Source organism: Anser anser, assembly GCF_964211835.1.
Source record: "Anser anser genome assembly, chromosome: Z".
Lineage (NCBI taxonomy): Eukaryota > Metazoa > Chordata > Aves > Anseriformes > Anatidae > Anser > Anser anser.
The window spans coordinates 19,488,343-19,515,519 of NC_139723.1; the positions used below are offsets into that span (position 1 = coordinate 19,488,343).

At 40.2% G+C, this 27,177-nt stretch overlaps 1 protein-coding gene across 1 annotated transcript in view; it reads right to left on the reverse strand.

The window, feature by feature from the left end:
• DTWD2 (DTW domain containing 2) overlaps positions 1-27,177 on the reverse strand; it is a 108,908-nt gene that overhangs the window by 42,814 nt on the left and 38,917 nt on the right. The window contains exon 3 of the mRNA XM_083816080.1: positions 14,400-14,494. Coding sequence (XP_083672206.1) covers positions 14,400-14,494 — 95 coding nt within the window. The remainder of the gene's footprint in view (positions 1-14,399; positions 14,495-27,177) is intronic.

Below are 27,177 nucleotides of genomic sequence, written 5' to 3' on the forward strand. Positions count from 1 at the left end.
ATGGATTTCACTTCCATAAGGAAGTAACAGTGACATCCTCAGGATATTTCCAGATGTACTTCTCCAACTATGCAGCTATATATAATGAATGTCAAGTGCCAGTGTTGGTCTTTCCCTTTACGTATTCTTAACCACAGTGATTTTAAGTAATGGAACTATGCTGAAGGATTATCTTGCAAACATGCATGATGATATTTCCTGTGTTCCCACACCTGAGCTTAACACCTTATGATTTTCCTACAAACATTTACTGCTGGCACTGTACTTTCTGAATTTGTATATATTACTATTTTTTGAGTTTTCATTAGCAGTTTGTGGAACTTAAAAAATGCTGGAATTAACAGGTAAAACAAATTTGTATTATCTACAGTGGCAGTATTCAACTTTAATCCAGTTAACATACTAGTTGAATAATTAAAAATTAGACCAATCTGAAGATCATAATTTTCTCTTTCTATAAATATATCAGTATAAAATTTCTTATCTGTTACCCATGTTTCCATGATGGACTGCTAATGCAAAGTTCAAAAAGATGATGTGATATAAATAATGTGCTTTAAGGTGCAGCTATGGTCATGAACTCACAATACTTGCATCTCATGCAGACCACTGTTCAGCCTTCGTTTTAGCATGCAGCAAGCATTGTAAGAACACATAATCCATTTCCTCTGATAACAACCTATGTTAAGCAGAAATATTCTGATCTTTCATTTGTGGCTGAATTGTATGCCACCACTTTGTGATAGCAGATTTGTAAGTTCTCATGATGATACTTAAGATAAGTAGCATTTCATTACTTCTGGGATGCATGCTCTTGAGATGTGTATTTAAGCACTATCGTATCTCATTATAATCCAGTTGTAGTATCATAAACATTTTTATGACACTTCCATATTCAGTTTCTTTGAAACTCTGTAAGTAGTTTTAATTCAACAGGGATCTATTAAACACTGCAAGTACCAAACGCAAGCATTCTAAAAAAAAAAAAAATCCAACGTTGCCATTTACCATTTAGTCACAAATGGTAGTAACGTTATACGATGGATGCTAATTTATTATCTGTGGAAAACCATCAGGTTAATAGAAACTTTTCAGTTTTTCTCATCATTGTTGCTGTTTCACTTTGGTCATAAACAGGTGACTTGGCCCCTTTTCACACTCCTCCACTTGGAAGACTGCACAAATACTGATCTCCATGATTCACATAAGGTAGTTAAATGAATAAAAATAAAGGCAATTACTCTCTATAATCTCTGCACTTCAAAGCCATCTCCCAGGATCAGGATTGAAGAATAAGAGATGCAGAGAAAGAGAAAACTGATGTTTTCATAAAAGATACGCTACTTTTTTTGTAGGTAAGTGGCATTTAGTCTCAAATGTAGTCTGGATTTTTCCCCTTTTTAAACAAAGCAATTATGTAAATTAACTTTGATTATGAGATCAAATCACAAAATGCGTTTTTAAGGTTTGGAAATCTGTAATTTTACAGCTAAATATTTTTCAATTTACTAAGGGAAAAGGACATAAATATAGCTGATTAAATGACTCTTTTTAATCTATGAGAACCTGTATATAAAATACTTTCTTAGTGAAAACTCTGATAAATACCCCAGAGAAATAAACACCATTACCAATGTTTTCAAATAACATTAGCTTTTACAGCATAAACATACATAAAACAGAGGGAAGCTTGTCTGTACAGGGACCATACAATGTAAGTTTCATACTACTGTTGCAAGTGGAGCTGGCCTGAAACATTTAATCAACTAAATAAAAAGAACAGTGGTTCTTTTTACTATGTCTTTTATTATTCCTGTTTCCACTTACTTCTCCTTTCTCATGTGTTGTCCTTAAATTCAAACAAAAATATTATAAATAGGCAATTACTTCCTGTCTGTATTATTTGATTATTAGCAGACTCATAGAAAAATGCTTTCTAACCAATTTCAACATATAAAAACCTTATTTTCTACCTAATACTATTTACCTCTTCCAGCTTGAAACATCTTTTTTTTATTTATAATTGCACATAATTCTGAATTGTTCTCAGTTCTTGTTCCATTATGCAGAATCAATATGCATGAAGATAATGACAGTTATGAATTCTGTTATAATCAAAACACTAGCTGTTTTCTTTCATTTTTTTTCTTTTTTTTTTTCTTTTTATAAAGGAAAAGGCTACATTTAGTCCTTCCATGATGTCCCCATTAACAAGAGCTAGCAGTCATCCACCACAACTGAGAGCAATGACTGGTCAAAACGGAACTCTAGGAATGGCACTATGAATCCAAAAACATCTCTTTGAAAATAAATAAATTCACTGTGCATGAATCACAAGAATCATTCTCAGCGAAAATAAAATTAAAAAAAAATGCATTAATCCAAGAGATTGCAGTGGAATGGACGAAGAGGAAAAAATATGGTAGTGTGGCAGCTTGCAGGCAACTCTTTCAGAAAATATAGTTCATTATAACTGCAGTTCATGGAGAAGTGCCATTTCCTACAGCTTGATTTAGAGACTTATAACAAAATAAATACCCACCTACTCTATCACAGTCCTAACTAACGATTACTTAGAAGAGTATCTAACAGTAGAAGGGCATTTTTATGATTTTAAATTTTAAGTCAAGAAATTTATTTTCATATTTAATTAATATGCACTTATCTTAGTATTTGTATGGTCTCTAGCATCATGGTATTTACTACATGTATTCTCAACGTACACAGTCACAATAGAACAGAAAATCAATACATGAACATAAAATGTTATTTTTAGTATTTATTTATGAAGCATGCTTGATATTTATTCAGCTACTTGAAGTACATCTCTTTAAGCTGTAAATGAAAAACACTGAAAAGAAAATCATACCAACATACAAGATAGGAACCTAATCAGAATAATATATATATTATTCCTCTATATCCTCCAATCACCAGACAAAAAAGAAGGCTGAAGTTTTCTACAAAAAAATACTTTTAATTTATGTAATTCTTTATATATTATTATCATCTGAGAGCTGAATATTTTAGCCTCTATCGCACAAACCTAACAGCACCCATGAACGTACATACAGCATCCTACCTAGTTTTCACGCCAACAGTCATATTTGGTGACACAGGCAGATTATTGTTAGAAATGAATGGAAGACCAACTGAATCTTGAGCTGCATCATCACAGGAGTGGCGATCAGATTGAGGGAAGGGATTGTCCCCATCTGTTCCGGCCTTGTGAGGCCCCACTTGGAGTACTCCATAAGGTCTGGGGACCCCAGCACAAGAAGGCTGTGGATCTGTTAGAGCGGGTCCAGAGAAGGGCCACTAAGATGATCAGAGGGCTGGAGCACCTCCCCTATGCAGAAATGTTGAGGGAACGGAGCTTGTTTAGCTTGGAGAAGAGAAGGCTCTGAGGTGACCTTATTGCAGCTTTTCAATACTTATAGGGTGCTTATAAAAAAGATGGAGAGCAACTTTTTGGTCAGGTAGATAGTTATACAACAACGGTTTAAACTAAAGAGGGGAAATTTAGATTAGATATTAGGAGGAAATTCTTCTCTCAGAGGATGGTGAGGCACTGGACCAGGTCGCCCAGAGATGCTGTGAATGCCCCATCTCTGGAAGTGTTCAAAGCCAGGCATAATCGGGCTTTAAGCAACCTGTACTAGTGGGAGCTATCCCTGCCCATGACAGGGGGGTTGGAACTGGTTGGTCTTGAAGGTTCCTTCCAAGTGCTACGATTCTATGATTTTAAAGGTAAGGTCCTGTCAAGAAACGGAAAGCAGAGTCATTATCTTGGCAAGTTTTCCCTTTGTGAACCTCTAATTCCCTCAAATACTTAAAGACTTTTTAAACAAAATGAGTTCATCACAAAACAAAAAAAAAAATAATGAAATAAAAGAGACTTTTTTTCCTTTCCTCTGCATTTAGTATCCTCTTCTTATGTACTGCTCATGTAACCTAAAACTTACCAAAACATTTTATGGCTGCTTCATGTTAAAAATTAAGAGAGCAAATATATGAAAATGAATATTCTTTTCTCAGAAAAGCAGCAGCAATGCACATCAGTTGGTTAAGTTATACCCAGTTTCTTTAATCAATTAACTGTGGAGAAACCTAGTTTTTAATCACACAGAGCAGTACATAGCATTATCTAGAAGCTACAATCATATGCCAAAACAATTCTCTGCTATACAACAAACATCCAGACTAATCCTCTCTCAAACAGCATGTAGGAATCAGTCAGAAAGGTGGCCAGAGAAACTGCAGTAATGGTCACAGGTTTTCGTAGTGGGTTTTTTACTGTCTCAAGATGCCTTTTATGTAACACAACCTAGCCACCCATTAGCATTTCTAAACATCTGAAAACCTTAATTTATGTAACAAGACCCTCCCTCCGAGGCTGTAAAACTTCTATTAAACATTTTTCTTTAATATCTGTATTCCACTATTTGCAACTCATTTGCTACACGTTAGTATGTCTACCATGTATACCCTAAAAGCCAGTACTTCTTCAAAGTGCTTGTTTTGAGAAGGAGGACCAAACTGAAATAGAAGGCACCAGAGACAAAAATAATCTTCCACTCTTTCTCTTAGAGGAAAAATTCTCTAAACATTACTCCATAAACTCAGGGGGAAAGAAGGAGGGAAGCAAGGGGTGGGGAATAAAATAAAAAAAATTTAAAGCTACAGTCCTGGAATGATAGGAAAAGGTCATATCATAGCTTAATTCAATCCCAAGGTATGACAGGAAAAGAAAGCAGATAACTGTACAGAGAAAAAGAAAAATCAGAATACAACTTCTAAATACAGCAAAAATATCCAAGCAAGTTAGTAATTGAAGTCCAGGAAGTAAAGTGCATATTTCAAACATCAGCTGTGATTAGAATATCTAGAAATGTCACATCCCTTTAAACAAATTACACCCACAATTGTTGCTCTAAAAAGGTTCCAAGTTTTGCATCAGGAAGGTAACATGCTTGTTTCTCATCTGTAACTTAGGCTAATGTAATCCATTTCCCTATTAATATGAAGTACTTGTAACAAATGATTTCAAATGATTTTCCAAATGAAACAAACAAAAATTACTAATGCTAGATAGATTCCACTTTTTATTCAATGTAAAAAAAAAAAAAAATGCCAATTTTGGTACTAATTCACAAAGCTGTTGCTGGGATGGGCTCAGAGGAATCATGCCGTGCAGACTAATGTAGACCATCACATTATTCCTACAAAGCTCAAGAAACATGAACATTGGTCACTATGATCAATTGTTCAGTTCTTTCCCTGCATAAAGGGAAAGACCCCTTAACATCAAATCTTTTTTCTTCTACTACTATCAGAAATAATCTTCGAATATTATGAAAGAACAGAAACATTAGCAGAAGTTCATAATGCTGTGTTGGGTTTAGGTGCCATGGGTTGGCATGGGGCTAATGCATGAGGGGAGGCCGGGTGGGGGCTCCCCGTGCCAGACACAGTCAGCTCCAGTGGCCCCACTGCTGGGCATGGCTGGGCCCAGCACCACACAGAGTATCTCAGGGAACATGTGTTTTAAGAACAAGCACCAGAAACGTAGTGAGAGGTCAAAGGAAAGTAAAGTGAGACAACCGGCCCTGCAGTCCCCCCCCCCCGATGAGTGCAGCAGGAGGGCAGGAGGTGCTCCAGGCAGGCAGCAGCAGTTCCCCTGTGGCCTGTGCAGGGAGAGGCCCCTGGTGGAGCAGGCTGTCCCCCTGCAGCCCATGGGTCCCACACGGAGCAGATCTCCACGCTGCAGCCTGTGGAGGGGCAGAGGAAGAATGTGAAGGGGAAAGAGCAGCAGAGAGGAACTGCAATGGACTAACAGCTAAGCTGAAGGCTGCGAATTCAAAGCAACAGTAGCTAGAGAAAATGTTACCCAAATTATAGGGAGGAATCTGAAATTTGATATGGTCAAATAGTTTCAGAAGTAAATAAGCCCCTGTTGAGTTAGCATTAATTTCAAATCTCTGGCTACATCTACACCTTGCTGGTAGAGATACAGAAACAAAAGCTGAAGATTTAGTTTAGTAAACACAGTCACACTGAAGCACATGAAAAAGGCCTAACAGGAAAGTCTCCTTGAACAAATAAAGGAACCACGTCTTGTAAATAGCTTTAAATTATTTGGTAAACGGTAGGACTTGGTTAGCTGATATTTGATACAGTAAGAACAGTTTTATTCATCAACAAGCATAAGAAAAGTGCCCTATCTACAGTATCTAATTAGCACAGAAAGCTATACAATATTAAAAGAAAAAAGTTGCATTCAATTACTTCAGTATTAGTTGAAGTTTTTTGTTGTTTAAGTTAGTTGTTTTTTTTTTTCCCAAGTGGCCCAATTCATTTCTGGTCAAAATTACTTTATTGTAGCAAAGCTAGCACCTATGCTGTACAGAATGTACTGGAGATTTCTGTAGCTTGATTTCAGATAGCAATGCAAATAAACATGTAATTGCTTCACCACTGTTGTCACTGATAGGGTGGCAGATGCAGAGTTATTTGCATCAGTTTTCCTGGTAGTTATTATTCATTAGAAGATGTTATTTAATCAAAGTGGACAGAATTAGTAAACTACAGATATATGACTATTTTCAAAGAGAGGTTTGAAAATAAGACTTTTTTTTTTTTCTTTTTACTGGAAAGGAAAAGTCAAGACCACTCCTCCCAAGTTGTAACAAAGAATAAAATGAAACTCAAACGCAGTGGAGACATGGTTGTTTATATAGCTATGATATCAAATTAAAGTAATTCCAATTTTTGACATGTTAGGCTTGTTAGATACAGTTGTTATTGCCGTTAAATATATCAGAATATCCTGTTAAGCAGAACAAACAGTATTATTATTCAAGAACAATCGCCTACAATAAGTTTATTAGTAGCCTAAAAAGAACATGAATCACAATAGTGATATTTTATTCATGAATATGAGACTCTACATTTTTTTCACCCTAATATTTTCATAGTGAGTAGCAAATCTACTAGCTCAGTCACAAAATGTACTGCAATTGTTAGATAATATCCTATGAATGATCCCAGGAAAAGACATCAAAACGCTTTTTTTTTCTCCATTCTTTTTTCTAAGTATCATCTTTATTAAGAGTGTCTTACTAGATATTCTTCAAATGTAAATGCTTTTGTAGTTATGAGTTTCACAAGTCACACATTGAATGCTGTTCATCTGGCTATATAAACTACACTAACTCTGTACTCAGAAAGAACTGACCTAGATTAACTGAGACAGTTATCCTAGCTACCCCTCTGTCTTGCCCCTGCATTTTTTAGTATTTTCAATGCCCTTGCTTACCATATCATATATGTTACCAATAATATATTGCATTTTCTGTGCATTTTCAGAGATTGAAATTTAGATCGTGTAAAGCAAACTTACTGTTGAACACATTTCACTGAACAGACTTTGGGATTTGATCTTCCTTTCCAGAGTGCTAGCATCTTGAACAAATGGGCATCTTGTTTTCCCATTTATTTCCTTAATCATTGTTACCATGCAACTTTACTATTCCACTTGGAGTACAGCAGTCTTTCTTTCCTGGAGTACTCTCAAGGCAAACATAACCCCCAGGAAAAAAACCACCAAAAGTTGTTTGCATATACCTAAACTTACTGCTAGCAGTGCTCAGGTCAGAACTTCAGGACCTTGAAAAAACATTTAAGACCCTCTCTTATAGGCTCTTTAATGAGCAGTCCAGCAAAATATTTTCCAAGTGTTATTTTTTGAATATAACTCAGTATTAAATAGTTCTTACATAGAAGCACAAACTTAGTGAAGTAGAGGGAGGAAGAAAAAGATAGATATTCAGTGTTCCCATGCTAACATGATCATGACCAGATTTGATTCAGGCTACACTTATTGCTGCATGTGTAATTGCATGCTAAAGGCACTTGGAAAACCTCAGACATACACTATACTAAAAATGCTACCTAGTACATTACCATAACACATACATACATAATACAACTGCATATGCAAGTTGTATTATATGCAAATTCTAATGCATTAATTTCCATTATTCAAGTACTGCAGACCCTTACCTTTTGAGACCAGACCTCAGTTCACTGAGGAATTGTAAAAACAAAACAAAATCGAGCTAGTCCCTATCAAGGAATTAATAAACCAGATGTAAAACAGATTAAGTAAGGGAATAAGAAACCTATAGTAATAATGGAGAGCATGAATATGAACTACTTTATCAAGAGCCTGACATGATTCTACATGAACATAACAAAATTTATGGCAAATTGAGTATTTAGGACAGATAAACAGAAGCTAATTACTTCTACATTTGTTTCCAGGACTATCAAACAAGCCTAAACATGGAACAGCTCTGACCAATAATCAAAAAGAAGCAGACATCTTTGTGTAACAGGAGGTGTGAATACACATTTCAAGAGCGAATGGGATGACAGCACACTAAAAAAAGAAAAGCTTTGAAAGCTATGAGCTTATTTTCAATCTGACAAGAGAGAGCATTCTGACTTGTAAAACAGTCAGGACGAAGTAGTTCAATAAGCTGAGAAAACAGTTGCTCAGTAAGATTTTGAATAGATCTTCTTGGGAAAGGACTATTATGTTTGTCAAGGCCAAGAAAAGCACGCTTTAATATTTGCAATACACAAAAGTCAAGACAAGAATTTTAATCTCCAGCCTAGTATTCATACCAGAACATGTCAGAAAATTATGACCTCTCATTCTATTCTAAAAGAGAACAGATTTGTAAGTGTTCAGTATTTTGGCAAGATATGACTACGTGTTTGTAGAAAATCAGCAAAAATCAGATGCAGAGAAAAGAAACAACCCTCTGTGAAACCCATACACAAAATTGAACCAGAGAACAGCATTTCGAAGCAATAGTGATAACACAAAGACAGAAAGTAAACAGTGGAAGAATATAAAAAATGTAGAAGATATTCCAAGATTAAAATAAAATTTAGAAAAAAAATGGTAAGAGAGGAGGTAAGACCAGGCCGAGAGAAATCAGAAGAGACAGTGTCACTGTATCAAATACAATAGCTAGAAGAAAGGAAGGCATGAGACAAATATGTTTTGCCAGTGCATAGCAGAATGGAGGAAAGGCAACAAACCAAGAACAAAAGAAAAAAAAAAAAACCACTATCACACTGTCAACGTTATCCTAGAAAAATCATCAGTACTGAGGAAAGATGGCAAAAGAAGTGGACAAAGATGTTTCAGAAAATAAAGATGATGACAGTGTTGGTTGCAAAATACACCATGTTGAATAAAATTAAAATTTAGAATTGTTTAGAAAAGACAGCAGAAGTGAAGAAGAAACTAAGATGAGCAAAGAAAATAAATTCTATCATGGACTGGAAGGTCTGTTGTACCAATGGAGAACAGAAATCAATTTTGGTACTGAAAATCTCCACAGTGATCGCTGATAAAGTGGAAACCATCTGAGAACTGATTAACAACAGAAAGGAGGAAGCTATTTAGCAATAGTCTGTATAGCTATTTAGCTCCCTCAGAGGGAGTCTGGAATATGCAGAAATCTAAGAGAACATTAAGTTTGAAGAATTACATATACCTTTATTAAGCAGAAGCACTGAAACAGAGATACCAATAAAATAAAAATTGTTTTTGATAAAGAACAGTGAACCAGAAGTTACACTAAGTTATGCTACAGATACCATCAACTAAGGAAGACCTAGAAATCGTAGAGTCAAACATGAAGGGTTTAGATAGGTAGTAGCTAGGGAAAATAGTAAGGGTTTTGAAAAATAACCAGATGCAATGATACAAGAGAAGAGAAGATAGGAAATGTTACCTGGATTTGTGCTGCTAGAAGACTTAAGCAAAGAATCAAAAAAAAAATTTAAAAAAAAAAAAAAGACAAATAGCATCTTTTGTTTGTAATGTGAACATAACAAGAAAGGTAGAGGAAAAGGGAAATGAAATTATGCATATAAGTAGTGCGTATTTGAAAGCTGACGAGCAGAAAAGAAGCAATATGAATGTCATGAGTGTCAGCAAAGTCAGTAAGTAAAATACTATTAAAAAAAAAAAAGACATGAAACAAACAGCAACATACAGTAACCACGGAACCAATGAAACTAATGAACCATTGGCAATACAGAAATTAACCAGAGACCTCCACGCCTTTTTGGCAGGTCTGGCTAATCCTTACTATCAACTTGGAAGTGTCTCACCACAGGTTACTTTGCCACTTCATGAAGTTGTAAGTGAAAACTAGTTTCCATGGAGTCAGTCTGACCTTGTGCAAGGAAGGAAGCTTGCTCTGAGTTTTGAAAATGTCAGTACAAGTTATTTGAGCCCTCTGCTTGTTTATGCTGTTTTTCTAGTCAATGTCTAAGACTCTTACAAGGTACCTGTATTTAATAGGCTCAGAATCAGTACCAGCAAGATGTCAAGTAAGTATTTTACATTTTGTGTAAAATGAAGTCTCCTATATGGCAGTGACACTAACCCATTCTCTCACACTCCTGCCTGACACAGTACTACAATACTGAGTTCACTGTAAATCTACAAAAAGCAGAAGTGAGAAAAAATACTAATAATTCACAAAAGTACTATTTTTACAATAAGACTGTTCACTAAGTGCTCATGCTAAACTGTTCATTTTTAATCTTTTTATTATATAAAAAATTAACCCCAATTTCTGTCAATAACATGATCAACTCCGAAAAGTTCAAAAGTTTAAGTCTTCAAGTACTTGGGAAAAAAAAAAACACAAACGCAGATAATCAACAGAACTGATCTTTCAATTCAGTAATGCCATCTGATGAGTCAATTCAGCATGGAAACATTACACACTTTTACCAGAATTTAAATGCCAGATTGCAGGAAAGATGGACAAGACTGGGGAAAAAAAATAGCAATTAAAAATAACTTGACTGATCACTTTTCATCTTTCCCACTGCTGTGTCAATTATATATTAAAGATATTAACTTTAAAAAAAAAAACAAAAAAACTTTGATTAGCTGTTTACTTATGGAAAGACTAAGCAAAAGCTGGTTCTTTAACTTGTCTGCAATATAGGTCAATCAAAGATAAGGTACATGTAATCTGAATGGTTTGTGTACTGGTTATCAACCACAACAAAAGCTAGCACATGAAGGGAGTGCTGATAGATGAAATACTAAAGAGATGTGCTTTTTAAAAAAAAAAAAAACCACACATGAAGTAAGAATTGAAAAGAAATCTTAATTTTCCATCTTATCATCATAAGCTTCAGAAACCTATATTTTAAGCTTTCAAATCAACCCAGTTACTCTACAGTACCCAAATCCATGTAGTTTCTTATAAAATCCCTCTGTGCTCCTTATTAATTTTAGATGCTGACTACAAACCATAGGAAACAAGTAATTTTGTACAACTTGGACAAAACAGGAAAAATAAGCTACATTCGGTCAACAAGCTTGTCATCCCCTTTAGGAGAGGGGCACTAAGATAGAAAGAGCTACTGAGCTCATATGGTATGTTCATCCCTACCTGAAAGCAGATCTCTTCAGATCACTAGATTTGCAATCATCAGTTTGCTGTTTGGGTGTGACACTGCTAGAGCTGTGGTGATGGAGACTTCAAAGTATCAGCTGGTACATACAGCTTAATCTTTACTCAAAACCATAATGAGAGTTACTTATGTTCCCATGGGCCAGGTTGAAGTGTTCTAAATTTTTCAGAGCTGTTACCAAGAGCTGCTAGATCATGTGATAATACAAATATGCCCACTGTAATTCTATTCTGAGAATTTACAAATGTATAGGTAACCACCACAGATATCACTGTCCTTGATCTACTGCATGGTAGGGCTTCTACTTGAATGCCGAAAAAAGAACGTGTGCACTATATTATCCCTCTACATATAGGCACTGTTCACATGCAAGATCAGAGCAAGATCAGGATTTACTTACATTATTTCTATTTCCTTCCAACCTAGCATTTCTGGTGGAAGCTACAAAGGACATAAATAAAAACACACAACTTCAAAAGAAGAAAAGGTAAGGCTTTAATATGCTTCAAAACAATGATCCTTATAAAACGTCAGCAAGCACTCTTTTATGATTTGTTTTCTTCAAAGTAACAAAGAAGCATCCACCCACATGGAGCAAGGTTGATTAACTAACTTGTATAGCGGCTAACAAATTACTTACAGATGGTGTAGCTTTTGAGAAAAGCAGGTTTTTAAACAAAAATAGTTTAATATATGATAAATTGCAGTGGTTTGGCTCATATTTTATGGGCTTTTTAGAGTCCCATTAGCAGTGATTTTCACTCTAAGAGCAGGCAGGGACCAGTACAGCCCTCCCCATTCACTGTAAACATTGCCATAGTTCTAGCCATGTCTGCAGATGCCTACTCCTAGAATATACCACAACAGAGAAGGAGCTTAAGTCATTCCGTTACCATGAGCTATCTAAACACACCTACCTAGTTTATGGCCAGATAGAATGCTGGAAGTCCAAAATAACATTGATATGATCCTCTTGACAGATATTCAAGTACCTAGTGCTAGTTAAAATAAGGAATATGGAATAAAACATGGACAAGCTGCATATATAACTAAGAAAAAAGAAAATAAAAAAGATTAAGAAAAAAGATGTAGAAATACACATTGCAATGTACGGAAAATACATTCTTCTCATCCCTCTACCTCCCAGAAAGGTGCAAATGATGTCAATGACTTTGCCCAGAGAAGCTGTGGATGCCCCATCCCTGGAGTTTTTAAGGTCAGGTTGGACGAGGCTTTGAGCATCCTGGTCTAGTAGGAGGTTTCCCTGCCCATGGCAGGGGGGCTGGAACTGGATGGTCTCAAGGGTCCCTTCCAACCCAAACCATGCTATAATTCTGTGATAATGACTGAGCATTCCAAAATTCTGCAGTCTCACATCCACTGTACAAAGCAGGCATATTGTGGATACTACATCATTTAGCCAAAGTCAAATCACCAAAATTCAAATTAACCTGAGGAAGATTTTAATTTCCTTCACCATCTCCAACATATTTTGTGGCAGAAAAGACTCTTCTCATAGAGACAACATAATTCTGAACCTATTTAAACTGGGGGTTGAGATGTTCCATAACTGATTTTGACCTAAAGAGAATCCTTTAGGCTAGATAAATACTTTGATATTCAAACTTGAAGAACCTTTAATACTGTAGTCATCAGTTCTAAAAAAAAAAAAAATCTAAGGAGATTTACTACAAATAGACTTCATTGACGGTGTTCCACTCTACAAACATCAGTATAAAAAGTTACTTCATTTTCAGGTTTAATGGGAAGAAAGTACAATTTCCCTGTGGCCTGGAACTTCTTAGATAATTATTATAGTGATTATTATAGAAGACTAATAGAAAAGCGATGTATTTCTAATGTGCTATAGCTATCATACAGGCAACGCAAAGGTGTGGGAGCAGTCTTCTGAATCACTTTCTGACACTTGTGTCCAGTGAACTCTACAAAAAGTTTTCTCCAAAGATTAAACTCAATTTTAGAATTAATTTGCTTCATCAGTATTCATGATTTTTGTTTGCTTTTATTGAAAATGTATGTAGTAAAATTTCATTAGCATTTGTTTCAAGAACTGGTTTCTAAGACTAATGAAGATGAAAGACATTACCTAGGAGACCAATATTGTCCAGAGTACTAAAAAAATTTTTTAAAAAAAAAAAAAAAGATCTGAAAGCTGTGTTTTCTTATAATTAATTATAAGAGGAAAAAGAAGAGGATTTGAAGAAAATACATTCTCTAAGATTTTTTTACCTCTGGACTCCCTTTGCAAGTACAATCTCCCACACTTAAATACAAACCATTACTTGCATTTTGGTAACATCAAGTGGTTTGTCAAACAACGTAAATACAGAAAGAATCATAGAGAACAGCAAGACAAACTAAGTACGAGGTCAGAAAAGAATTGTAAAAAGCTTTTCTAAGAGTTGCAGAGTAACCACTGGAACTTTCCAAGAGCACCACAGCTGCAAAAAGTGACCTGAAAAACTTGATGCATTGTCATTTACTACCAATGCAAAGACAGAATGGGCCATCTTCCTACTTGAAATACTGGTGATATTGTAGCAAATAAAGTGGAAAATTGAAAATAAGGAAGGAAAGCAACCCATTATGAGAGAGAAAATATTGTGCTACAGTATCTTGCTAAAAATTGAGACAGTAGAAACTACAAACTAGAGGAAGACATATCAAACATTTCAGACTGCCATACCAAATAAATCTTTGCTGGAAATCAGAAGCTTATATCAGAAAGAAATGTGCACACTATAAATGAAAATTAAGAACTATTAAGAACTATGCTTGCTATTAATAAAGTTACTGAAAGTAATACCTCCATAATTTACAGACACTCAGAGACACGCATAATCGATTCTGCTCACCTGTCTTCACTAAAACGTCGACCAATCAAAATTTTACATTTGTCTGGAGGGAGACAAGCTGCTAGCAAAGGTACTGTCCTTAACACTCGACTTTCCTGTAAAAAAAAGAAAACTTACTTTTGAATAAAATCAAGGAGGGCTGCTGTGAATTATTAATGTTTCAATTTACTTTCAAGTTATTTTGACTACATCCACAGAACAATCTTACCAGCTAATAGAAAAGGACCTACACAAAAAATATCCAATTCAGATACATTTAAACCATACTGTTTTGACAATAATAAACTCAACCTTGTCCTAACTTATGATCGTTAGCAGAAGTTTGAGCTGAGTTATCAGTATCAAAACTAACAACAACAATTCACTGCATAGTAATAAAAAGTAGGCAAAAAATGTTAGCATTAACATAATAGAATGGAGAGAGAATGTCTCCATATTGGAAAATAACTGGAGGGCTTGATTTTCACAAATGGGTGCTAAAAATAGGAGCACTGGGTGTGTCAAAACAATGTGCAATACAAGCATCTCCACTCCGTGGTCACTTCACAGTAACCAGCATAACAGTGCCAATGCTGCCATAAGTGCTCTACCTTGTGGCACTCAGGCTGTGTAGACCAGGCATCTGCCTACAACTCTGCAGCACATGAGGAGAAGACTACCATGACTGTAAGGAGGTCAGGGGCTCTGCCTCAGAAAATAGAGGAAGAAGAAAGTATTTGTTTCTGTACTTTATGTAACACAGCTGGGAACATACTAATATCTATTTAGACAGTACTGTAAATTGACTTTGAATATTTAGGATCTCATGAGTAAATGTTAAAGAGTACAGAGAAAATGTCAGTTTTGGTTTCCAGGCAAAATAGAGGGAGTGTGGGTTTATCTTGCATTTCATGAAAAGAAAAAGCCAACACTGAACACTGAGAGATGAAAGTAGTTTTAGTCTTTTTAATCACATGAGGAACAAAGGATGGACATTAGTTGAATCTAGCAGGAGTCAAGACACTACAGGTTGAGCTATGATTATGAAAGCCTGAAACCCGATAAAAAAATTAGTTCTTACAGTATTCTCAGTTTCAATGTCTTATGATTCTGACAACGAAAATCCAAAGATCAGTCCCTAAGCCACAAGATTAATTAATGAAAACCTCGGGGGGGGGGGGGGGGGGGAGGCGCGTGTCCTTCTTTTCACTTGTAAGTCATATATCAACAAATCAGTATTTGTGAACAAGTAAAGCCTTGATTAGCTCTCTCAGTTCTCTCCAGGTGGCTGTTACCTTCCTCAGATATCAATGTGCTGCTGCCTACAGCTCCCATTGCCTACCAGACTGCTGTTAAATTAGCACTGTGAGTACCTTTATCACTGTTTCCTAAAACCTTTATTAATTTTGCTTCTTCTGTTCCATACCTACTGATTCACTAAAGTATAAATAAAGCATCATGGATCTGAAGGAATAAGTAGTCCTGCTACACACACCACCACTTTGCACTTCAGCAGCAGAATGATGTGTCCTAGGGATAGATGAAGATCAAAGTACCTGGTGAATGAAGTGCTAGTAAAGGGAGGGAGAAATATCCTTCAATCTACCATTCATTCCATCTATCTCTGCAAAGCTAAATAAGCTATCATTGGTAGTACAGGATTATTTGTCCTTATTTCATCATAATCAAGTAACACTCCAATTCACTAGTCAGAAGACTCTCCTCTTCATAAGAATGTAAAAAATGGCAATAAAGGAACTGGAAGAAAATCAATTATTTGTCTCTGATAACCAAAACAAAAAGAGCTATCATCAGTCAAGGAAAAGTCATTCAACCATTCCAACCAATGTCATATCATTACTTCAGAATTACCTTTCTATCAAATAAATACATTCTCTTACTAGCTGGGAAAAAGTTGGAGTTTTCCAATCTAAAAAACAATCTATGTTTACAAGAAGATAAAATATAAAATTCAAAGCTGAAAAAAATTGTTTGTGAACAGAAGCTTAAAAACAGTTAAGCAAAATTACTATTAGAATAGGTTTCATTTGTTTAGAATTTTCTTCTTAAAAATGTCTGTATTTAAATAGTTTATATATAGCTCATTACCATATCAGTTAGTTTCCATTTTCCGGTTTGAAAGTGGACAGTTACTCTCAACTTTGTTCTTCGTGTCCTAATAGTGATTTGCCGTTCTTTGCTTATTCATTATTTGACTATTGAAGTACAGAAGTAGAAATAGGATTGGAAGAGTTGGTTGGCTCTCAGGCTGTTTTTTTGTTTGTTTGTTTTTTGTTGTTGTTGTTGTTTGTTTTTTTCTTTTACTTTTATGTGAATCCATGGTATATTTTGTTAACATAGCATTGTCCTTCTACAGTGAAGACTGTTCTAACAAATACAAGTATTTATTAAAGCTCACAGACATAATTCCTTCTTTTTTTTCATGAATTACTAAGACAATTAGCAAATTATATTTGATTCTCACTGTTCAATAAAGACTATTCTACAAAACAAATATTACAATGTGCAAGTAAAAGCTAATTACTAGCATTAGATCGGTACATAAGTTCATTAAATACACACAAGTTTTCTTTATAGATGCTTGACAATGAAAATTCTTATGCTCCTCCAAAGAAGGGAGGCAGAGAAACAGATCAACCTAAACAGATACTCTCCGCTGTGCTTTAAGGCTTCTGTCCTGAGTTACACTCAGGTTTTGAAAAGTACAAAATGGCCTAGGATCTGCTGGAGGTCACTCCAAGGACCATAAAAGGCAAAGGTAAGAAAAATGTGCACAGGAATTTGTACACCTGACTATGCCACTGAACATCAGGTCTGTAAGTGGGGGCATGAGAGAAGAAAGATGAGAAAATGGTTTTATTTATTTATTTATATGTACATATATGTGCAAAGAAGGAAGGGAAGAGCCTATAGCCAGTCATTGCAGCACTCCAGTCATGGAGTGGTCCCACCATGTTACAGTGACAGCAACCAAATCATAGCTAGCCTGCTTAACGATGGCTTCCAGCTCCTCCTGTTTGTTGCCCACGCTGCGTGCACTAGTGTAGATGCACTTCAGCTGGGCCATTGCCAGCTCCCCAGACCCTGACATTGTCCCCCTAGCACACCTCTAACAAGCCTTATTTCATCCCCCTTCCTACCTAGTTTTAAGCCCTCTCAATGAGCCCTGCCAGCTCCTGTGCTAGTATCCATTTTCCCCTTAGAGACAGGTGGGACCCATCTACATTTAGCAGGCCAGGTGCTGAGTAAAGCACCCTGTGGTCAAAAAAACACAAAATTTCTGTGTTGGCACCAGCCTCTGAGTCACCTGTTTATCAGGTGGGCTTTCCATGTCCTCTCTGTACCCCTCCCTACCACTGTAGGGATGGAGGAAAGCATGACCTGTACTCCTGCTCCATCTAGTAATCGTCCCAGTCCCCTAAAGTCCCGTTTGATAGCCATCAGGTTTCTCTCAGCAATATCATCTCTGCCAGCCTGGACTATCAAAAGAGGATAGTAGTCAGAGGGGTGAACCAGGTGTTGTGGTTTAACCCGGCTGGCAGCTAAACACCACACAGCCGTTCGCTCACCCTCCCCCCTCCCTCTCTGGGATGGGGGAGAGAAACGGGAAAGTGAAGCCTGTGAGTTGAGATAAAGACAGTTTATTAAGACAGGAAAATAATAATAACAATAATAATAATAATAGTGATAATGGTAATAGTATTAACAATAATAATGTGTAAGAAAACAAGTGATGCACAATGCAATTGCTCACCACCCGCTGACCGATGCCCAGCCTATTCCCGAGCAGCCGGCCCCCCCACCCCGGCCAGCCACCCCTATATATTGTTTAGCATGACGTCAGATGGTATGGAATACCCCTTTGGCCAGTTTGGGTCAGCTGTCCTGGGTCTGTCCCCTCCCAGCTCCTGCTGCACCCCCAGCCTGCTCGCTGGCAGGACAGAGCAAGAAGCCGAAAAGTCCTTGGCCTGGTGTAAACACTGCTCTGCAACAATTAAAACATCAGCATGTTATCAGCGCTCTTCTCATCCTAATCCAAAACATAGCACCCTACCAGCTACTATGAGCTACTTAACTCTGTCCTAACTGGAACCAGGACAGATATCCACCCCTTATTCCATACCATTTATGTCATGCTCAGGTTACACTCTGTCCAATACATTCTAATTAATCACCATTTTCATCTATGATATATAGCAATCATGGTAGTGATGACATACATTATTATATAATAATTAACATACTACAATTCAACTCATGGGCTATTCTCACCCAGTATCAAATCCCCTTGAGGTACACACCGGACCTCCCCATTCTTTTGCATTACCCACCAAGTGCATCCAGGTCCCTGAGCAAAAGCAATTCCACGAATGGGTTTGCCTTTTCCTGAGGCAGGAGTAGCCCAGACTGTTTTACCCAGCATGTTTCTTACGTGCACTACAGGAACTTTATCCCCTTCTACAGTGCGTAACAGGTTTGATTGGGCAGGTCCAGCTCGGTTGGCAGATCCCCTGGTATTGACTAACCAGGTGGCCTTTGCCAAATGTGTATCCCAATTTTTGAATGTCCCAGCACCCATTGCTTTCAGTGTAGTCTTCAACAGTCCATTGTATCGTTCAACTTTTCCAGAGGCTGGTGCATGATAGGGGATGTGATACACCCACTCAATACCATGTTCTTTGGCCCAAGTGTCTATAAGGTTGTTTCGGAAATGAGTCCCGTTGTCTGACTCAATTCTCTCTGGGGTGCCATGTCGCCATAGGACTTGCTTTTCAAGGCCCAGGATAGTGTTCCGGGCGGTGGCATGGGGCACAGGATATGTTTCCAGCCATCCGGTGGTTGCTTCCACCATTGTAAGTACGTGGCGCTTGCCGTTGCGGGTTTGAGGGAGTGTGATGTAATCAATCTGCCAGGCCTCTCCATATTTATATTTCAGCCATCGTCCTCCATACCAAAGAGGTTTTGACCGTTTGGCTTGCTTGATTGCAGCACATGTTTCACAGTCATGAATAACCTGTGCTATAGTGTCCATGGTCAGGTCCACCCCTCGATCACGAGCCCATCTGTAGGTTGCATCTCTACCTTGATGGCCTGAGGTGTCATGGGCCCATCGGGCTATAAATAATTCACCTTTATGTTGCCAGTCCAGGTCCACCTGAGCCACTTCAATCTTAGCAGCCTGATCCACCTGCTGGTTGTTTTGGTGTTCTTCAGTAGCCCGATTCTTGGGCACATGAGCATCTACATGGCGTACCTTTACAACCAGGTTCTCTACCCGGGCAGCAATATCTTGCCACAATGCCGCAGCCCAGATGGGCTTGCCCCTGCGCTGCCAGTTGTTCTGCTTCCATTGCTGTAACCACCCCCACAGGGCATTTGCTACCATCCATGAATCAGTATAGAGATAGAGAACTGGCCACTTTTCTCGTTCAGCAATATCTAAAGCCAGCTGAATGGCTTTTACTTCTGCAAACTGACTCGATTCACCTTCTCCCTCAGCAGCTTCTGCAACTCGTCGTGTAGGACTCCATACAGCAGCTTTCCATCTCCGATGCTTTCCCACAATACGACAGGACCCGTCAGTGAACAAGGCATATTTCTTCTCATTTTCCGGTAGCTTGTTGTACAGGGGGGCTTCTTCAGCACGAACCACCTCCTCCTCTGGTGATATCCCAAAGTATTTGCCTTCTGGCCAGTCCATAATCACCTCCAAGATTCCTGGGCGACTGGGGTTTCCTATTCGAGCCCGCTGAGTAATCAGTGCAACCCACTTGCTCCATGTAGCATCAGTTGCATGATGTGTAGAGGGGACCTTTCCTTTGAACATCCAGCCTAGTACCGGCAGTCGGGGTGCCAGGAGGAGCTGCGCTTCAGTACCGACCACTTCCGAAGCAGATCGAACTCCTTCATATGCTGCCAATATCTCCTTTTCAGTTGGAGTATAGCGGGCTTCAGATCCTCTGTATCCCCGACTCCAAAACCCCAGGGGTCGACCTCGAGTTTCCCCAGGTTCTTTCTGCCAGAGGCTCCAGGTGGGACCATTCTCTCCGGCTGCGGTGTAGAGCACATTCTTTACATCTGGTCCTGTTCGGACTGGCCCGAGGGCTACTGCATGAACTATTTCCTGCTTAATTTGTTCAAAGGCTTGTCGTTGCTCAGGGCCCCATTCAAAAGCATTCTTCTTACGGGTTACTTGGTAGAGCGGGTTTACAATCAGACTGTAATTTGGAATATGCATTCTCCAAAACCCCACGACACCTAGGAAAGTTTGTGTTTCTTTTTTGCTAGTTGGTGGAGACATAGCTGTTATTTTGTTGATCACATCCATTGGGATTTGACGGCGTCCATCTTGCCATTTTATTCCTAAAAACTGGATCTCTCGTGCAGGTCCTTTAACTTTATTCTGTTTTATGGCAAAACCAGCCTTCAGAAGGATTTGGACTATTTTCTTCCCTTTCTCGAAAACTTCTTCTGCAGTGTCACCCCACACAATGATGTCATCGATGTACTGCAGGTGTTCAGGAGCTTCCCCCTGCTCCAGCGCAGACTGGATCAGTCCATGGCAAATGGTAGGGCTGTGTTTCCACCCCTGGGGCAGCCGATTCCAAGTATATTGGACTCCCCTCCAAGTGAAAGCAAACTGTGGCCTGCACTGTGCTGCTAGAGGGATGGAGAAAAATGCATTAGCGATATCAATTGTGGCATACCACTTGGCTGCCTTTGATTCCAATTCATACTGGAGTTCTAGCATGTCCGGCACTGCAGCACTCAGTGGTGGCGTGACTTCGTTCAGGCCACGATAGTCCACTGTTAGTCTCCACTCACCATTAGACTTTCGCACTGGCCATATGGGACTATTAAAAGGTGAATGAGTCTTGCTGATCACTCCTTGGCTCTCCAGTTGACGAATTAGCTTATGGATGGGACTCAGGGAGTCTCGGTTGGTGCGATATTGCCGCCGGTGCACAGTTGTGGTAGCGATCGGCACTTGCTGTTCTTCAACCCTCAGCAACCCCACAACAGAAGGGTCCTCTGAGAGACCAGGCAAGGTAGACAACTGTTTAATGTCCTCTGTCTCCAAAGCAGCTATGCCAAAAGCCCAGCGGAACCCTTTTGGGTCCTTGAAATATCCTCTTCTAAGATAGTCTATGCCAAGGATGCACGGAGCATCTGGGCCAGTCACAATACGGTGCTTTTGCCACTCATTACCGGTTAGACTCACTTCAGCCTCCAATACAGTTAACTGCTGGGATCCCCCCGTCACACCATAAATACAGATGGGCTCTGGCCCTTTATAGCTTGATGGCATTAGAGTACATTGTGCACCGGTGTCTACCAAAGCCTTATACTTCTGTGCGTCTGACGTGCCAGGCCATCGAATCCACACAGTCCAATAAACTCGATTGTCCCTTTCCTCCCCCTGGCTGGAGGCAGGGCCCCTCTAGTCCTGGTCAGAATCTTCATTTCTGTGTTTAAAGGACTGCCTGCTGGAAGTTGGAGCAGCAAACCTTTCAGAGAACTCCTTTTTCCCAATTGTTTTCCTTTGCAATTCACGTACCCGTGCCTCTAGGGTCGCAGTAGATTTTCCATCCCATTTTCTCATGTCCTCTCCATGGTCACGTAGGTAAAACCACAGGGTGGCGCGGTGTGTGTGCCCACCATATTGTCTTCCTTGCATAGATGAACGTTTACCCCTAATAGCTGAGACACTGGTTTGTACAGGTGGGGAGGAAAATAATCTCTCTTTAAGTTGGTGGATCTCTTCAGAAAGTTTCTCCAAGGTATTCTCTTTTAGCTGGTGGACACTAGTTCGTTCAGGTGAAGGGGAAGATAATCTTTCTTCAAGTTGGTGGATCTTTTCAGAAAGTTTCTCCAAAGCATTCTCTTTTAGCTGGTGGACACTGGTTCGTTCAGGTGAAGGGGAAGATAATCTTTCTTCAAGTTGGTGGATCTTTTCAGAAAGTTTCTCTAAAGCCTTCTCTTTTAGCTGGTGGACACTGGTTCGTTCAGGTGGAGGGGAAGATAAATTCTCTTTAAGTTGGTGGACCTCTTCAGAGAGTTTCTCCACAGCTGAGACACAGGCCTTTAGGGAAGAGGAGAGATTTCCTTCGTACTGCCGGAGTATTTTAGTCACTTCATTCACTGTGGGATTCTCCTCCGTTTTCCAGGCTAGTATTGCCAATGAGTTGGCATATGATGATGGGGCACTCTGTACAAACTTCCGCCACATGGGTGGTGTACACCGGACTGCATCTGGATCTGCGGATGTTTGTGCGTCGTCTAGGTCCTTATAAATTACTTCCCGTACGGCCAATTCCCTCAGGTACTGAATTCCCTTCTCCATGGTGGTCCATTTGCTTGGTAAACATACAAGTTCTTCCTTGAAGAGATACCTTTCCTTCACAGCTGACAGGAGACGCCTCCAGAGGCTGCGAGATCGTGCTCCATCTCCAATTGCTTTGTCAATGCATGCGTCCCTAGCAAGGGATCCCAGCCGCCTGGCTTCCTTGCCCTCTAATTCCACATAGTTGGCTCCCGTGTCCCAGCACCGGAGCAGCCAGGTGACAAGCTGCTCGCCTATACAGCGACCAAAATCTTTTCGCACATCTCGTAGCTCACGCTGGTATAGAGTCCGGGTAATTACTGTTGATTTTCCGACATCCTCATCCTCATCTTCAGTCTCCTGCACCTTTGATGGCTGGTATGGAGTCCGGGTAGTTACTGTTGATTTTTCGCCATCCTCATCCTCATCTTCAGTCTCCTGCACCTTTGATGGCCCAGCCTCGTCTTCACTACGCCCAGACTTAGCAGAAGACTGTCTGCGTTTTAAACGACCTGAGCCTCTATACCATTTTTTCACCTTGTCTACAGGGGCAACTTGCACTGCTACAGCTCGTTTCTCTGACCCAGCCACAGGGTCTGCCACAGGGGTTGGAATACCCTCTGCGGGGTCAACTTGCACTGCTACAGCTCGTTTCTCTGACCCAGACACAGGGTCTGCCACAGGGGTTGGAATACCCTCTGCGGGGTCAACTTGCACTGCTACAGCTCGTTTCTCTGACCCAGACACAGGAGTGGGAGCAGCTGCACGAGCTGGGGCAGCTGCAGGAGCTGGAGCGGCTGCAGGGGCTGGAGCTGGAGCGGCTGCAGGAGCCGGAACGGCTGCAGGAGCTGGAGCTGGAGCGGCTGCAGGAGCTGGAACTGGAACGGCTGCAGGAGCTGCAGCTGGAGCGGCTGCAGGAGCTGGAGCTGGAGTAGCTGCAGGAGCTGGAACTGGAGCGGCTGCAGGAGCTGCAGCTGGAGCGGCTGCAGGAGCTGGAGCGGCTGCAGGAGCTGGAACTGGAACGGCTGCAGGAGCTGGAGCTGGAGCGGCTGCAGGAGCTGGAGCTAGGTTGCTAATAGCATCAATTGCAGCTCGATAGGCACAAGCCAGACCCCAGCACGCTACAGTGATTTGTGTCACTTTGGAACTGCCAGAGTCATGACACCTTTTTTTCAAGCATTCTGCCAGCTTTTTAGGATTTTGCAGTTGTTCAGGGGTGAATGTCCAAAACACTGGAGGTGACCACTGCTCTAGAAACCTGCCCATATCCTCCCACACTCCCTGCCACTCGCAACTATCCCGCCTCAAGACAGATCTCCGGATGAGATTCCTAAGTAGTTGTTTAACCCTCCACAAAATCTGAAGCGCATTCAGGAGACATAACAACAAGAGCAGGCTGGTCTGAGTATCCCAAGGATATTCAACATCTCGGAGAACCACCGTAACTAGCTCGGGGGATAAGAGGGTGGTGGTGAAGGAGAAAGGGAGAGTGAACAGGTAGGGAAACATGTCTTCCCCTGTCCCCTTCACAGATTGGCTCCCTAACGAAAACAGGCAATAGGTGTAATTGCTAATAGTTTCCGAGATATGGGTTCCAAAGTATAGAGTCGACGTCAGTGCTGAGTACAAATACCAGGTTAAAGTCGTGACCAGATATTTCATCTTTTCATAAGCCATTGTTACACCGCACAGTACCATAACAATCTTAAACCAGGGCCCGGAAAGGATAAACAGTGCAACAGGGAGCACATACAGAAAGTAACGCACCATAAAACTCAATTTGGAATACAGGTACAGCAGACTGGAGATTAAGGCAATCAACATCGTGACTAGCAACTATTAAGCAGGTCCAATACTTATACCAATTTTAGTTTAACACACTCTGGTCAGATTTGTCGATATCTCAACCCTTCGGGCCCCACGTTGGGCGCCAAAAAGACTGTTGTGGTTTAACCCGGCTGGCAGCTAAACACCACACAGCCGTTCGCTCACCCTCCCCCCTCCCTCTCTGGGATGGGGGAGAGAAACGGGAAAGTGAAGCCTGTGAGTTGAGATAAAGACAGTTTATTAAGACAGGAAAATAATAATAACAATAATAATAATAATAGTGATAATGGTAATAGTATTAACAATAATAATGTGTAAGAAAACAAGTGATGCACAATGCAATTGCTCACCACCCGCTGACCGATGCCCAGCCTATCCCTGAGCAGCCGGCCCCCCACCCCGGCCAGCCACCCCTATATATTGTTTAGCATGACGTCAGATGGTATGGAATACCCCTTTGGCCAGTTTGGGTCAGCTGTCCTGGGTCTGTCCCCTCCCAGCTCTTGCTGCACCCCCAGCCTGCTCGCTGGCAGGACAGAGCAAGAAGCCGAAAAGTCCTTGGCCTGGTGTAAACACTGCTCTGCAACAATTAAAACATCAGCATGTTATCAGCGCTCTTCTCATCCTAATCCAAAACATAGCACCCTACCAGCTACTATGAGCTACTTAACTCTGTCCTAACTGGAACCAGGACACCAGGTTAGGAAGCTTTCTGTCAATGTCCCTGACCCTGGCCCCAGGCAGGCAGCAGACTTCCCTACGGGTAGGGTCAGGTTGACAAATAGAGCCCTCTGTTCCCCTGAGAAGGGAGTCGCCTACAACGATTACCCTTCTTTCTTTCTTAGTGGAGGCAGTCCTGAGGCATGGAGTTGACTTCCTCACCCTAGGCAGCCTCCTGGGTAGACTGTTCACCTCATCCTCACCCACTGGTCTCTCAAGCTCCAGGGCCTCAAACCTGTTGTGTAAGGGCACCTGGGAAGGCAGGGCCGGTAGGGAGGGGGGTTGCCTGCGACGTCGAGCAGGGACCTGTTTCCATTCCTCCTCATCTCCTAGGTCCTCTCCCTCTGCTCGGCAGGGCAGGGGGTCCACCACTGTTTGGGGTGTCTCACCCCGGTGCCTTTCCTTCAGGCTTGGCAGGGAGTTGCTCCACCAGTCTATCTCCCGCTCACCCTCCCTGATGGCCCTCAACTTCTCCACCTCCTCCTTGAGCTCTGCCACCAGGCTGAGCAGGTCGGCCACCTGCTCAGACCTCACACACACAGTGTCTCCGCTGCCCTCAGAGGGTGGAAATTATGGTAGGCAAATAAGTTCTTCACCTTTCCACTACTCCTGCTGCTGGTTAGGATAGTGGGTTTGTATCTACTTTGTTTTTAAATTACTCTCATTATGAACAACGGTGCACTAACACTATTCAGAAAACAAATATTTACCCCTAGACATGAAATACTATATTCTCTTAAAATTCCTTCAAAAATTAATTGATGGACCTATTATGCAAAGGTGGAAGCTGGATGATAGGATTCCTAACCTGGAATCTTAGAGAATCCCTACCACTGTGCATGGAGAGGTTCCTCCCGCTTTCAAAGCACCCGACACGTAAGTGTATCTGGCAGAATGCCCTCTGAATTGTAAGCACGTGGAGCTTTAAGCACGTGAAATGAAGCACGTGGAGAATGAAAGTCAGCACTGATGTGCAGTAGGAGAAATACATAGCCTGTCTGATAAGTTTAATGAGATATACCCCACAGTCCACTTCAAAAGTAACTGTAATGATATGGCAGACTCACAGATAAGCTACTGATAGTAAATCTGGAAGGCTTATCTGCCTTCAAGACGTTTTGCATTTTGAGTAGACAGAGCTACAGCAAAGTGAACCTATCCTTTGGCAAGCATGCCTCTGCCATTCTGAGATCAAAAGAATCACCTGTGATCATCTAAAACACTTCCAAAGGTCTTTATACACCATACTCAGCTTCTCAGCCGTTCTTTGGATTCATCTCCAATAAGCCAAGCTCCCTTGTATAGTCAGATAGTTAATTTTTTCCTCTAAGATAGATTGTCTTCACTTAAAGTGGTCCTCCACTACTAGTTTATCATATGAATTATCATTACTTGGATAACATTGCCTGGATCAGTTGTTACCATTAACATACACCAATGGAAAAGTTGCATCCCATTTTAATGGACAACTGTTGTGATAGCTGATAAATAAAAAGTGCAGACTGCCTTAAAGAAGGACATGGAAATGGTGCATGGAATCTAAAGAGAATGTGCAAACTTTTTCAAATACCTTCCACCATGAACAAGAAATTCAGCACAAATCAAATGCCAGTTCAAAGTTCTCTGGCACATTTTGAAACTTTTTTTTCCATCAAGTGACTTAATGTATAATTAAGAACTTTTGAGAAAAGTAGTAACACAAAGCAGTATTTTTACTATAAGTAGCCAATTAAAAATCACAGCTTTTCTGTTTAGGGACCAAACACATCATGACTTCTGTTTTGTTTCTCTAGACGCTTTTCTCTAATTTGGTCATTTATATTCTGCTGAAGTTGCTTCAGGCAAAGACTCTGCCTGCAGATTGAGCTACTGTAAGTAAACAGCGGGTTCAGAAGAATACAGGTTCTG